At 53.0% G+C, this 14,484-nt stretch overlaps 2 protein-coding genes across 11 annotated transcripts; one reads left to right on the top strand and one right to left on the bottom strand.

Annotated features, from left to right (window-relative positions):
- Window positions 1-369: 369 nt before the first annotated feature.
- Window positions 370-14,435, top strand: ZNF219 (zinc finger protein 219). Of its 5 annotated transcripts, none has more exons than XM_079126336.1 (5): window positions 370-724; window positions 10,909-10,997; window positions 11,263-12,670; window positions 12,957-13,088; window positions 13,355-14,435. In XM_079126336.1, exons 2-5 carry the CDS (start codon window positions 10,992-10,994, stop codon window positions 13,957-13,959), a joined length of 2,151 nt encoding a protein of 716 aa, XP_078982462.1. In that variant the 5' UTR covers window positions 370-724; window positions 10,909-10,991; the 3' UTR covers window positions 13,960-14,435. The 5 variants fall into 5 exon arrangements, with proteins under 5 accessions (XP_078982462.1, XP_078982461.1, XP_078982460.1 ...); XM_079126335.1 differs by lacking the exon at window positions 370-724 and adding an exon at window positions 5,779-5,881; XM_079126334.1 differs by lacking the exon at window positions 370-724 and adding an exon at window positions 5,925-6,377.
- TMEM253 (transmembrane protein 253) lies at window positions 731-5,610 on the bottom strand. 6 transcript variants are annotated; one of them, XM_079126341.1, is made up of 9 exons: window positions 5,478-5,610; window positions 5,246-5,367; window positions 3,849-3,907; window positions 3,588-3,725; window positions 3,081-3,191; window positions 2,932-2,988; window positions 2,521-2,631; window positions 2,265-2,411; window positions 731-1,923 (listed from the first exon to the last, which is right to left on the bottom strand). In XM_079126341.1, exons 4-9 carry the CDS (start codon window positions 3,693-3,695, stop codon window positions 1,843-1,845), a joined length of 615 nt encoding a protein of 204 aa, XP_078982467.1. In that variant the 5' UTR covers window positions 3,696-3,725; window positions 3,849-3,907; window positions 5,246-5,367; window positions 5,478-5,610; the 3' UTR covers window positions 731-1,842. The 6 variants fall into 6 exon arrangements, with proteins under 6 accessions (XP_078982467.1, XP_078982468.1, XP_078982466.1 ...); XM_079126342.1 differs by having other exon boundaries at window positions 3,849-3,959; XM_079126340.1 differs by having other exon boundaries at window positions 3,849-3,964.
- Window positions 14,436-14,484: the final 49 nt, after the last annotated feature.

The following is a 14,484-nucleotide window of genomic DNA, read 5'->3' on the forward strand; positions in this document are numbered from 1 at the left end:
CTCATAGTGACACAGTAGGGTCTCAAAATGGTGAGATTCTTCAGCTCGAGTATCTGAATAACTTACAGTGAGCCGAGATCCTTGTCAGCCTACTTTGGACATGTAGTATGAGAAATAAACCTTTGTGGTTTTAAGCCATGGAAATTTTAGCGTCGTTACCACAGCGTCATTTAATGTATCCTGACTGACAGGAGGTTCATTTGCATGGTCTTTTGAGTATTTTTTTTTAAGAACTAGAAAGCAATATCTAGACTTTTGATCATATTATAAAAGCTGAAAGAACAAATTGTTTCATATCTCCCCTCCACAACCCCAGCTTCCTCATATACCACCATCTACTGACTTTGAAGAAAGTCTTTATTCTTGGAGCCTTTCGCACATGAGCCCTCCATTATTCTGGAAGTTAGATTGTGGGGAGGAAGGAGGCCCAGATCTTATGTTCTTCATTCCAGAGTTGATCCCAGAACTGTCCCCACCCACTAGTACTCACATTTAACTTTTCATAGGGCGACTATTACCACTCCCAAGGTGTCACAGAAAGGAATTGTAGCTGGCGCCACTGCAATGTCAAGGCAAGGCAGCCAGGCTGCGCTGTACCCTCAGTGGTGCATGGGCTTGGCTGAGACCTGAGAAGCAGCATTCTCTAGGGAAAGAACGCCTTCTCAAGTGGGAACAAAAATGAGTGTGAGGAGAATACTCATCCTGGGCACTATGTGAATTTGGGGTGAGTTCTCTTAGTACTCCAGCTCTGATCAGTTTCTAGTTGCTAGCGGTTAAGCTGACCTACCGGTGCTACGGGGACTCCCAATTTTCCTGGGCTTTTCTCCAAGCCCACCCGAGCTTCTTATCTTTTGTACACTTGCAGAGGTCATAAATGGTGAGGGCTGAGTGCAAGCAGAGCTTCAGCAACCAGACCACCGCCCGGGATCAAAGGTCCGCGGGGCTGTGCTGAGGTTGAGTGTGCGCAGTATCGCTCCCGCCTTGGAAAGGCTCTTTACACCCGCGTGCTAGCAAGAGGCGGGAAAGTCTTATGTCTGATCGCCGCGTCCTTCCCTCTGCCTGCCGGGTCCACCCGCCTGCCCAGCTAGCCCGTCCGCCGCAGACGCCCAGGACGTGGGGGAGGGGGAACGAGAAAGGCCCCGCGCTCCTGACTCATCATCTCCAACCCTTTCTCGCGCGCGCTCCAAGTCTCAGGACTTTGGACCTGGCCTCTCGTGCGAGGGGGCGCGGCGACAGCACCTGGGAAACCCCAGCTCTACTGAGCGCCGTTCCCAGCCGTCGCCGGGCTCCGAAGCTGCCAGCCGCGGGAGCGAGGGCCCAGAGTCCGCTCACGGTTGAGTGGCTGTTACGGAGGCGCCCCAGCGCTGGGCCGTCCGCCCCGCTCCTCCCCGCTGGCTGGCCCAGTGGTCGCGTCCGAGGAAACTCTCGGCTAGGCCTTGACTTGCAGCGCCTCACGTCACTCAGCTGATGCATAGCGGCCCTGCCGCGGAGGGAAGGTTTTTTATTTCCCAGAAGGTCACGGGGTAGCAGGGCATCCTGGGACTTGTAGGCTCTGTTAGAGTGGACAGGACCTGAATCTGAGGAAGCAGCAGTGGGGAAAGGAAGGCAAGGATGGAAGGGAGGAAGCAGCTTTACAGGGCGGTGAAGTGAGGGAGGACCCAGGTCCAGGAATATCTTCCTCTCGTGGGGAAGGGACAAGAAAGAACTCCTCCAGACCTCATGCGTGTCTCAAACGAGGCCAGCTAACTTCTGAGTTTGGTGGGCTGGCAGGAGGTGCAATCTGGAAGGTGCTCCCTTAGGAAAGAAGGGCCTAGAATCTGTGCTGCTCCTTGCCCGCTCAGCTCACTCACTTGTTCGGTTTCCTGTGCTGGCCACCATAGGACCATTTTCCAAACCAGGCACCTCCTCCATCTCAGAGAGACCCTGAAAAGCAGATAAAAGTTAAGTGAATTGTGGGGATGAGAAAGGAGAAAGCCCAGACTGAAGCAACTTCCTCCTCACCCATTTTTTCTCATGGTCCTTTCGATAAATTTGGAGAGCTTCCTATTGCTCACCTATTCTAGTCCCAGTCATTTAGATACCCAATTCCCTCTTATCCACCATTAGAGGAAAAGATGTCCCAAGCCAGAAAACCAGTTAGATTCAATCTAGGACCCTTCATTTTCCTCCTGTCCCACTGTCTCTCCTTAAGTGCCACTGAACAGGATTGTGGAAAAATTAACTGGCAGCTAGCTGCTCCATGCTTTCCTTCCTACCCACAATACCTCCTGCAGTTCTTGGTAGTGCAGACTCTGGCTCCTGAAGCATCCTGGTTTCCTCTGGCTCAGCAAGAATAGGGCATATGCTGAGGCCAGCACTCCGCCTAGAGTGAAGACCTCAGCGCTGAGCTCCAGCACCAGCAAGCCTGCCAGCTGCAGGTAGACAGGGCCGAGGATGCTGTGGAGACCAGTCCCTGTTTTTCCCTGCCCTTTCCATCTCTTGCTTCCTCCTCCTCCCACCTTCTCCTTCATTCACCAGTACCTGGGAGGGGGCAGTAGGAGCAGACCCCAAAGCTGTCTTCATCACCTCGACCACCACCGCAATGAAGCCCAAGATCAGGTTGAAGGTGTTGAATATCATCATGGCCCGTACCTGCCAGTGAACCAGCTCAGCCCTGCCCAGCCTAGGGGACTTATTCCAATATCAATCCCCACCTGAAGTCTAGCTGAAAACAAAACTCAGCTCTTGTTTCTCCCCCAAATGGAGCCACCAGCTCTCTAACTTCCTTGCTTTCTGTCTGTAGTCTTTTAGGCCAGCAGAGAGGATTAGTCAACACTTAACTACTTACTTCCTGAGTGGAGGGATGTGTGTGTGTGTGTGTGTGTGTGTGTGTGTGTGTGTGTGTGTTTTGGGGGGGGTGGGAACACAGTATGTATGCTCTTTCCCACTCACCTTCCAGAGACGGGGTGCTCTGTGAAGCTCAAGGGTGACAGTCCCAGTTAAGAGACCCTGAATGGTGAGAAGTGCAAGTGTTGAACTCTGGTTCCATTAGGGAGGGATCCCCAGAACCCTCCTTCCACCCTCCTTGTGGTAGGTCTTACTGAGGTTCCAGACCCAAGTGGCAGTGCTGTGGCCATGTGACAAGCAGAGTTCAGGCAGGCAACTGAGACAGCAAGGGGTACCATAGCTATTGCCAACCATATCTGGGTCACCTGGAGGCCAGAGCAGGGTAGTTTAGCAGGGGGGACAATCAAGGATTCTTCTCCCTCCTGGCAAACCATGCTTCTTCTAGAGATCAGTAATTGGGATGAATGCATGGCAGAAGGAAAGTAGTCAACCAAGGGCAGCAAAGGAAGTAAGATTTAAAAATTAAATGCCATTTAATTTGTTCTGCCTCATGTTGCAGTTTACTTACCTCTGTTTTCCCTATCTGACAGAAGCTACTGGAGATTAAGGGTCTTGCCTTATTTTTTTCTGTTTCTTCTACCCTCCTCCCACTAAGAGCCTAGCAGTTTCTGGCACATGATAGGTGCTCACTGAACATGGATGGAACTGAACTGGGTACAAGTGGGCATGCTGAGACCTGGGGTGGGGCAGCCTGGCCTCACCGCCAGCACCAAGAGCTGTCCATTTTGCCTGTGCCTTGCCCAGTGCTGTAGCTTTTCAAGACGAAGGCTGGCTCTCTCCTGCTCTTGCAGATTGGCTCTGTCCTCCATCACTCCCTTGACCACAGAGCTGGGTGCTTCCTAGGGTGGAAAAATTCATTATGGGCTTGTCTTTCAAGAGACAGGACGTGCTCTCTCTCTCCCAGTTACCCCTCTGCCCACTCCCAAAATTCAGGAAATTGAGGCCCAGGACCTTACACCTACCTAGTCTGAAGCAGCTACTCCAAAAGGGACCGAGCTGGGTCCTGGCACTCCTTGGGGGCCTCGTATTTCAGAGCAGATGACAAACTTATCCTGGCTGAGAACGGCTGGGGGCTGGGCTGTGGTGGGGCAAAGGTCCCTGTAAGGGCCTATGGATCTAGGGAGTGGCCCTGGGTAGACACCAACCTCAGTTCATAAGACACTCAGCCCTGGCTCACTCTGTTCCCATTTTCTGTTGCTCCCATTTCTGCCCATCTGGTTTCCTCTTCTGGATTCATTCACTCACTGCATCCCTTTGGACACGATCAATCCTGGACCTCGATTTCCCCATATTTCCATCATCTTTTCCCTCTCTTTGGTTTCTTCACCAAATAGCTTGCTCTGCCCTAGTAAGATTCCGTATTACTCTTGGACTGCTTACCACTTGCAACTTTGTCCCTAACCCAGGTAAGTTTTAATTCCCCTAGATTTCCTATCTTTCTTTTCTCTCATACTTTCTTGAAGGTTTTACCTTGAACTGGACACTAAGTGGATGGAGAGCATTGTTTTCAGCGGGAAATTGATTTTGACTCAGTGATAAGCTGCACTTAGACATATGTAGATGGTCCCCAAGTGGTCTGTTTGGGAAAGATACTACTACAACAATATTTCTGAGAGAATAGGTGCCTTGCAGCCTGGGCTAGACTTAGTTTTGCCATGTTCCCAGCTGTGTGACCTTGGACATATTCTTGTGACATTATTTTTACCTAATTCAACCTCAGTTTGTTCACTGATAAAAGGAAGCTAACAACATGCCCGTGAAAAGTTGTTGATTCAGGGTGAGTGGTTAATAACCATTAATGCTGATGATGAGGTCATACTGATGTGTCTGAGGACTTACTAAAGGGCTTACTCAGAACCTAAGATAGGGACATTTATTTGTACAGCACAAAGAGCTGGGCCTGAATACATACAGCTCAAAGATAGGAAAGGCCCATTTTGGCACAGAGCCTGAGGTCTGGAGACAACCAGTTCCAGATCCACCTGGATGACCTTGAACAAGTTGCTTAATCTGTTTCCTTATCTATAAAGGGAAGTTAATACCAATTTCAGGGGGTTGCCTTGAGCATTAGAAAAGAAAATGCATACTAGCTAGCTTAGCCCAACACCTAGCACATATATATTCATAAATCTTAGTAGCTATTAATTATTATTGATGATAGAAGAAACTGAGCCAGAAGACCCTTGGCAGGTAGTTCCTTGAGACAGGCTCCTGGGAAGCACATGGCCTTCCTTATAAGCCACTTCTGCCCTACTCAGTGATGGGCCAATATCCTTGGAGCATTTTATCTATTTTTCTTTCTTGGGGAGTGGGAATCACATTTTAAAAGAATCCAGAGAACTGTTGTGTCTATTCCTACCTCTTCAATCCTCGTATGAATTAATTTTATTTAATTGTGATGTGAGATGTTGAACTTGCATAAGGATCCTTAAACTTGCAGACCAGTGAGGAAAGAAACTCCTTGGGCCTCATTTTTCTTATCTGTAAATGCGAACTAATTATATTAGAGGGTTATCGTTAAGGGTTTTATACTATTAAATATGTGAACAGGCATTCTGTATATATTGACTAAATCTGAATATACTACTTACAAGTTTGTAGCCATCGTCCAGACTACAGTCTCAAGGGAAGGAATCGCATCCCCCTCATCTGTGCATCCCCCACAGCACTGAGCACAGTGCCTGGTACTTGGTAAGCACTCAGTAAATATTTGTTGTTTTGAAGAGTCGTTTAAGTGTCTTAAAGAATGGAAAATAGAATTCGAGAGGGAAGAACGGGAATTGTTTATCAAGAACAGAAAGGACGGAAGAGTAACTTTAATAATGTTTCTTATACGGCAGACATTAACTATCTCTATAATCGCCCCTCCTCCTCCCCAAAAAGAGACAGAAATTGTAAGGGAGAGGCTTTGAGATAAAACCCCAGGAAGAACTTCCCCGAGTCTGAGTCTGTGCATGTCGGGGCAGAAACAGCGGCAGAGCCAACTCCTTCCCTGGTATGTCCGGGTCTAGGGTGGGAGGGGCAGCCCTGCTTGGAGGCTGGGGGAAGGACGAGATGACCTTTCAAAATCTCTTCCAGTCTCCTGTTGGAATCGTCTGTGCGCCCCACCCCCGCTCCCTCCTCTCTCCCTCCCTCCGACAGCGCCCCCCGTCTCCAAACTGCCCGCACCCCGCCCCTGGCGGCCGCCTCTCGCGGCTCCCGGGGTCCCCAGCTCCCTGTCCCCAGAGCCATAGCCGCGCTCCCGCGCGGTTCCCAACCCCGCCGCGCCGCCCCCCGCATGCTAATGGCCGGGCCGCCTCCCGCCGCACACAATGCGGGCCAGGGCCGGGGGCGGGGGGACCGGGGAGGGGGCGGGGGCCGGGCCGGGGGCGGGGGGGCCGGGGCCCGGCGCATCTCCCCCGGCCCCACGTAACGCTGACGCCCGCGCCGCCGGCCCGCCGCCCGCCGCCGCCGCCGCCGCCGCCCGCTCCGCCGCCGCCCGCCCGGGGCTCGTGAGTAGCCGCTCCCCCCACTCTCGGCCCCCCCCGCCCGCCACCCGCCCCCGCCCCCGGCCCCCGCCCCCCCTCCCGGAGGGGGGGGCCGCTCCGCGCGCCCGGCTCGGAGCAGGTGCAGGGGGCGGGGGCGGGGGAGGGGCGCCGGCTCGGCCCCAAGCAAACTTCGCCCAGAGCTCCTGGGGGGGCGGGGTGGGGGTGGCGGCCTAGGAAGCCTGAAGAGCTAGGGGGGCCCCACGGGAGGGGGGGCCAGGTGGGGGAGCGGGGGGAGCGGACACCAAAGGGGAAGGGCCAACGGGGTGGGGTGGGGGCGGGGGTGGCGAGCGTCTTTGTAGGGGCCCGAAGGCAGGGCGCGAGGGGCCTAGGGGTGCGGGGCGATGGGCCGCGAGCCCGAGTGGATGAGCGCCCCCCGGCCCAGGTAGGGCCGGTGGGGGAGGGGGAAAGGAACCCAAACTCTCCGGGAGTGGGGAGGATGGGGGGAGGGTAGAGGATGGGGGGTGCTTCCCTCTCTGCGTCCCAAACAAAGTGTCACAAAGAGCTCGGCCCGCGGCAGCAGCGGAGGCGGCTGTAACTCAGCTTTTGTTCTCCCGGCCCGGGGTAGCAGAGCCCTGGCCTCCCTATCTCCCACCCTGCCCCCTATCATCCTTCTTGCTTATCTTCCCAGGGAGGGGTCGGGGGTGCTACTGGAAGTACCTCCTGTACGAGATCACAGGTCCTACCATACTTGCCAACCTATTTCTTATAGGGTTATTTTCCAAGAGACTCTCCTGCCCACCTCCCTCTTTTCCCCACCTCCCAGTCTGAGGACTGAGGCTCATGTGGGCGGTTAGACTTTTCTAGGGTCAGCTGTAGTTAAGGAGACTTAGGGATGGCTACGTGTCTCCTATCCCCAAACCCAGATCCTTCACAACTTTCAAAATCGGGGTCAAGTTAGGACATGACTCTGGGATAAAATTCACTGTGGTGGGGTGGCAGCAGGTGTACCTTCCTCTCACCTCCTACTGTGCATTTGGAGTCCATGACTGAGGTTCCATGCCTCAACTCAGGACAGTGGGACCCAGGGAAGGCAATCTTCACCAAGAACTCAACCTAAAAGGTTGCAAACTGCAGTGTAGGGTGGGTTTGGAGGAGCTGAGCAGTGAAGTTCAGAGGACATGGAGAGGAGACCATAAAAGTGATCTGTTGGCATCTGTGTGATCAAGGTGATCTTGACTCTAGACCACCTAAAGCTCCCTTTCCTAAAACCCATTTAGTGCAGTGGTTATAATCGTTAGCTGACTTGGGAGGTATAGGATTCTCAGCAGTGTGAAAACCATCAAGTATTAGAAATGACCAAAGACAGAGACCTAGTTACAACTAGACCCCAGAGATCCTGAACCCTTGACTCCATACACTTTGATCCTAAAAACTTTGAACCACCAGGACTGGGGACAGCCTTCTTAGTCCTCCATTTGGCCGATGCTTTCGTGTACCTGTCTTATTGTTTATAAGTCTTTTTACTAACCAACCATCCTTACCTACTCAGTAAGGTTTGATGGTCCATACCCCCATCTACACCAGCTGTCCTAGCTTGTAAGAGTAATTGGCCTGTTGCTTTGGAAATATTTCTGATCCCTAACCCTGGCTCTGCATCCCTATAGAATCCAAATAAGGGCAAGATAACCCCTGATTCTCAGTGGGGGTAGAAAGTAGGTCACTGCTACTCTCTGATCAAGTCTGGCCAAGTATCATGGATAGTGTTTAAGCCTGAGTATAGAAAATCTATGATTATTGTCCACAGTTGATACACGTATGACTTAAGTTCCAAGACACTTCATAAAATCTGTCAGTGCTTTCTTCTATTGACTACAACCATGAGATCAGGAGTCTGGAATGGAGATGATTGAGGGGATCTTGACTGGGTCTAGGAGGTCTCAGTGAATTTTGTTGATTTTAGGCCTCTTCTGGGGAAACTCCTGCTGGGGAATTCAGCTTCAGTTTGGGTCTTCTTATATATCACTATATTCCCATGTGCAATGTGGGTTTTTGTTGTTGGGGAGGACGCTTTGCCCTTTTCTGTTTTATTTTATATTTTGCCTTGGATATGAGTCCAGCTTCTCAGATGTTTTGCTTGCAGTTTTTGGGGCACTAGAATCTTCTCAGAATCAGAATATGTGCCCATAGGTTAGTCAGCTATGACCATGCAGTATTCCCAGCCTCCACCCCCCCTCCCTCTTGGCCATCTGCTTCCTCTGAATATACCAGATTGGCTGTACACCAGGATGTTCCGGGAATCCCCAGGAGAGCAACAGAATGTGAGGGACCCAAATACGATGTCTCAGTAACTCATTCCAGGATGTACAAACTGTAACTGTCAGGACACTCCTTATAACTAACTAAAAATTTTCTAGTTACATCTATTTTCTATTACCTCTATTTTCAGTGACATCTAAAAGGCCAAAATAATCTTTCTGGTACCACTCTCCCCCCACCCACTGCGGTTCCCAGAGAGGGGGAGAAAATCCTACAGCTTTTCTCAGTGCTTTATCTGTGGTGCTAAAATGGCAAGCATGGCCCCTCTAGGACTTCATAGCTCTATCTATGGTATTAAGGTGGCCAAAGTGGCTTCTCTGGTAGCCCACTGCACTCTCCATGGTACTGAAGGAATGACCATTTGTTTCAGCATCTTGGGTCCAGAAGAGTCCTGTTATTTAGATCCACAAAACTTTCAAGCTGGAAGAGCCCATCAGTATACTAATTAGTCCAACCTACTTACATTACAGAGGTTAAATGATTCACTGAAGGTTGTAGGTTATTAATGGTAAAACTAGGTTTACAATAGCCTTGTACCCCTTAATCCTATTCTGACTCACCTTCACTGAAATTATTCAGTGAACCTGGCTAGATTCTTGGCCCCAGGAAAGGGGTTTATTTGGAGGATCCAGAGGAGGAGGGTGTACTCCCAAATTTGGTGCTATAGAAATACACACATTAAATGGTGACAGAGGACATCTAGTGACCTTTAGACAAGGGCATTTTGTTAATTAATCTCCTGTTAATATTCCCAGAGCCCAGATTCTGCATGTAACAGGTACTTTGTCCCATACTGAAGTCTTACCACATCCATTAAATGTTGAAAATTAAGAAAGCTCTGGACCTCTAGAGCCTTCTCTCTGCTGATAAGCAGGGCTGACTCCTGACCTAGTTCTCTTCTATTAAAGATCTATAAACAAGGTAATGCTGAGTTCTTTTCTTTCTCAGTAACATAATGTTTATTGTAAGAAAGTTCTTTATATCTCAAATATTCTTCCTATCTTAGGCAGAGGGAGGGGAAAAAAAAAAAAAAAGAACGAAAAAGGTCAGGCCCACATTCATCTGGCCTTGACCAGATACAATCTGTATGGAGGCAGGAAGGTAGACTGGATGACTTCTGGTCATCCTCCCAGCCCTGTTTCCATGAATTTTAATTCTGGGGTTGCTTCTCAGTTCTAAAGCTGACCTCTGCCGCTTAGAATAGGACCCCCCACCCCCCATCCTCTTCCTCTCAATGCTCTTCTTCCCCAGCCCTGGAGCTCTGTACATCTCAGGCCTAGGGAATTTTAGCTGGAGAATTTTAACCCTTTCCTGTTCAGAGCATGTGCGGAGCCCCTATCTGTGCAGATGGCCCAGCCCCGCCCCCCTCCCTCACTCCAGCCTCTTGAGCTCAGAGCCAGTGTAATCCTCCTCTTGTGTGAGGAAGCCTCTCCCCTGCAGAGAGGAGGAAAGCCTGCTTCGGAACAGCCTGGACAAAGGGGCTGAGATGCCCCATCAAACTGCAGGCTCCAAGGTTTGAAATAGGGGATGAATCCTAGATGGTATTTGCAGTTTTTAACCCTTTCCCCAGACTGGCAGTGCCCCTTAACTTCCACTCCTCCCCCAACTCTCTCCATTCCCTCTCTGGCTCTCTCCCCCTTCATGCCCCTCCCCCTCTGTCTGTCTCCAGACTCTGCTGCTGGGAGGTGTTTCTCTCCCATGCATGAATGAGTCTCTGTAATGAATGGAAATGAATGGATCAGGAATCCAGGCGGAGGGAGGGAGAGTGAGGGGGAAAGACCGAAAGACAGAAGCAAGGACCGTGGAACCTGGAAGGATGTTTGGCTGCCTGGTCAGTTAGGGTCTGAGAGTGACTGATCCCATTTGGATAACTGGGGAGCATGGCAAGCCCTCTCCATTCATTTATCAAGCTGCACAGCCCAACCCAAAGGAAAGAGGGGTATAGTGTGATGTTTCCCCCCTCCCCACTGCAGGGGTGTGAGGTGGTGGCAGTGGTTCTGGGAGCATTTAAAACATAATTTTGGAGAAAAAAATCTGGGTTATCAGGGAGTCTTTTGGATTTGGCAAATTAAGGGTGGAGTCTTTGAGGAAAGCAGCCCCCTCTTGTGACTCAAGGAGCAAATAGGAAGAAGGGAAAGGTTTGAGGACTATAGGGTGTTAAGAGTCTGGGATTGGGGGTGATGCTTTTCCACTGCTGAAAATCAGGGCTCATCTTTCCTCCAAATCTCTCTCCCTTTAGCTCCTCAGCACCTGTTGCCTTCATTAGCAGCCTTTCCTCCTCTTCCCTGCACTCCCCAGAACCAAAGAATGTGAAGGGGTTCCATGGAGGTGAGTGGAGACATGGCCTGAACCTTCAAATATCTGAAACGGTGCTTTCTACCCCACTTACCTTTCTCTTTTAACCTATTATAAGTTATCTCCTTGGCCCCAGCATCCAATTCTCATCCATTCCCCAACCTGCTTGGCGAATAGCGCTCTGGGTCAAGCCCAAACCCAACCTGGTTTTCTTCTGGACCTTGTTGCCTTTGTTTTCTCCACAGATCACAGATCGCCTGTCACCACCCTTTGCTCTATGTGCCTCTTTTTTTCACAGGGCTCACGTCCCCGCGTCCCTGGTGGCCATTTAGCCCCGTCGCCACCAGCCTTTGACGGCGAGCTGGATCTGCAGCGCTATTCCAACGGGCCAGGCGTGAGCACGGGGTCGCCCGGGATGGGAGCTGTGGGCTGGTCAGAGAGTCGTGCAGGCGAACGGCGTTTTCCCTGCCCTGTGTGCGGGAAGCGATTCCGCTTCAACTCCATCCTGGCATTGCATCTGCGAGCGCACCCAGGCGCTCAGGCCTTCCAGTGCCCACATTGTGGCCACCGCGCAGCGCAGCGGGCTCTGCTGCGCTCGCACCTGCGAACGCACCAGCCTGAGCGCCCACGAAGCCCAGCCGCGCGCCTGTTGCTGGAGTTGGAGGAGCGCGCATTACTGCGGGAGGCTCGCCTGGGAAGAGCCCGAAGCTCAGGGGGCATGCAGACCAATCCTGCTACTGAGGGCCTGGCACGGCCTCAGGTTCCTTCTTCTTCTGCCTTCCGATGCCCTTTCTGCAAAGGCAAGTTTCGCACCTCTGCGGAGCGTGAACGCCACCTGCACATCCTGCACAGGCCATGGAAGTGCAGTCTGTGCAGTTTTGGCTCCAGCCAGGAGGAGGAGCTGCTACATCATAGCCTGACGGTCCATGGGGCCCCCGAGCGCCCCCTGGCGGCCACCTCCGCTGTGCCCCAGCCTCAGCCTCCACCCCAGCCTGAACCTAGATCTGTTCCTGAGCCGGAGCCTGAGCCTGAACGTGAGGCAACCCCTGCCTCTGCTCCTGCAGCTCCCGAGGAGCCCCCGGCGCCTCCAGAGTTCCGCTGCCAAGTGTGTGGCCAGAGTTTTACACAGTCCTGGTTTCTCAAGGGCCACATGCGCAAGCACAAGGCCTCCTTCGATCATGCGTGTCCCGTGTGTGGCCGCTGCTTTAAGGAGCCCTGGTTCCTAAAGAACCACATGAAAGTGCATGCCAGCAAGCTGGGTCCTCTCCGTGCCCCAGGCCCTGGCTCAGGGCCTGCCCGGGCACCCCAGCCTCCTGATTTGGGGCTGCTGGCCTATGAGCCGCTGGGCCCTGCGCTCCTCTTGGCCCCAGCACCCACTCCAGCTGAGCGACGCGAGCCCCCAAGCCTCTTGGGTTACTTGAGCCTCCGTGCTGGTGAAGCCCGGCCCAATGGAGAAGGGGCTGAGCCTGGGGCTGGCCGCAGCTTTGGAGGCTTCCGCCCACTGCCATCAGCTGTCCCAGCCAGGGCTCGAAGGCACCGTGTGGAGGAGCCTGAGGAGGAAGAGGAGGTGGTGGAGGCTGAGGAGGAGAACTGGGCTCGAGGCAGGTCACTGGGTCCTTTGGCCTCCCTGCACCCACGCCCAGGCGAGGGGCCAGGGCACTCGGCGCCTTCCGTGGGGGCCCAGGCAAGATCAACAGCCACACAGGGTATGTAGGGACTCCTCTTTGGGTTTTCTGCTTCTCTGTTCCTCTCCAACTCTGTCACCACTTTTGTAGCTTCTTTATAAAAAATAGTCTTTTCTTCTGGTTGTTTTATTTTCTTTGTTTTTCTCCTGGGAGTGTTGCCACTTCCAAGGGCACTAATTCTTAACTCTAACCCCTTGTATTCTCCCAAACTTGCTATTACCTTGTGGAACCCAAGGGGAAGCAGGCCTGTGGGTGGGTGTGGAGGTGCAAAGGGACCCTTGTAACTTCCTCTTTGTGTTCATTGCAGAAGAAAATGGGCTGTTGGCTGGAGGGACCCGGCCTGAGGGGGGCCGAGGGGCCACTGGCAAGGATTGTCCCTTCTGTGGAAAATCTTTCCGCTCAGCTCATCACCTTAAAGTGCATCTGCGAGTGCACACAGGTAAGGAAGGCAGCTTTTTGAGTGAGGACAGGCTGGAGGGGAGAAAAAAGATGAGAGCTTCCAGAAATCCTGGAGATGACCTGCTGTAGCCTTCACACTGATGAGATGAAATCAGTTGGAAAATGTTCTTTATTAAATCAGAGCCAGTGAGAGAGGCAGGGTTTGTGCCCAGTACTGAGGATGAAGTCAGTAAATTGAGCAGAATGCAAAAATGGGGGTGTGCAGTGATTTTGACTTCATGACCTTATCCCACCTCTTCTCCCCAGGTGAGCGCCCCTACAAGTGTCCGCATTGTGACTATGCAGGCACCCAGTCTGGCTCACTCAAGTATCACCTGCAGCGTCACCACCGGGAGCAGAGGAGTGGTGCAGGCCCTGGGCCACCCCCGGAGCCACCGCCCCCTACCCAGCGGGGTTCAGCCCCATCCTCAGGAGCCAAGCCGGCTCAGCAGTCTGTGACCTGGGTGGAGGGCGCTGCAAGTCCCCGGCCTCCTTCAAGTGGCGCAGGGCCGGGGTCGCGTCGGAAGCCGGCCAGCCCTGGGAGGACCCTGCGTAATGGGCGAGGTGGTGAGGCTGAACCTCTGGACCTGTCCCTACGGGCGGGGCCGGGAGGCGAGGCCGGGCCTGGGGGTGCCCTCCACCGCTGCCTCTTCTGCCCCTTTGCCACTGGAGCCCCTGAGCTTATGGCCTTGCATCTGCAAGTGCACCACAGCCGTCGGGCTCGGGGTCGCCGGCCTCCCCAGGCTGATGCATCTCCTCCCTATGTTCGAGCACCATCAGGAGAGACCCCTCCCAGTCCTTCGCTGGAAGGGGAGGAGGGCCCTGGGTTGTCAAGATCTGGAGAAGCGGGGCCTGGGGGGCAAGAAAGGTAGGGATCCCGCTTAGGGGTGATTTAGCTTAGTGAGCTTACCCCGCCGGAGCGGGGGAGCACTAGAGGTAGTTGGGTAGAGCAGCCAGCAGGGGGCAGTATGGGACCCAAATCCCAGCCCCAGGCGGACCAGAGGTGGAGGGGCAGCGGGCAAAGGAGGGTGGGCAGGCGATACCCATCCAGCCCAGGGGAGTCACAGTGCCTTAGAAGTGGCAGAGGTGAGGGTCAAAGAACGGGGTCCCAGGTCTGGCAGAGAGGGTTGTGTCCCTGTTGAGGAGACGCTCTGCCAGTTTTTGCTGGTCCATAGGCGTGAGAGTTTATTTTTGTATAAGGGGTGAGGGTGGGGGGGCACTGTACCCTTCTAGCCCCATCAGGGGCCCTGTAGACGTTGCTATTTTTGGTACGATTCCTGTCATCCCTGTTGCAGAGTCGTGTCCCCAATAAACAGGTGTCTTGAGGCACAAGGCCCTGTGTCCTGTCTGCCTATGTCCTGTTCTCTTTCTTGGATTCTTCTGTTTAAGAAATAGTT

This window comes from Sciurus vulgaris (genome assembly GCF_902686455.1).
Source record: "Sciurus vulgaris genome assembly, chromosome: 2".
Classification (NCBI taxonomy): domain Eukaryota; kingdom Metazoa; phylum Chordata; class Mammalia; order Rodentia; family Sciuridae; genus Sciurus; species Sciurus vulgaris.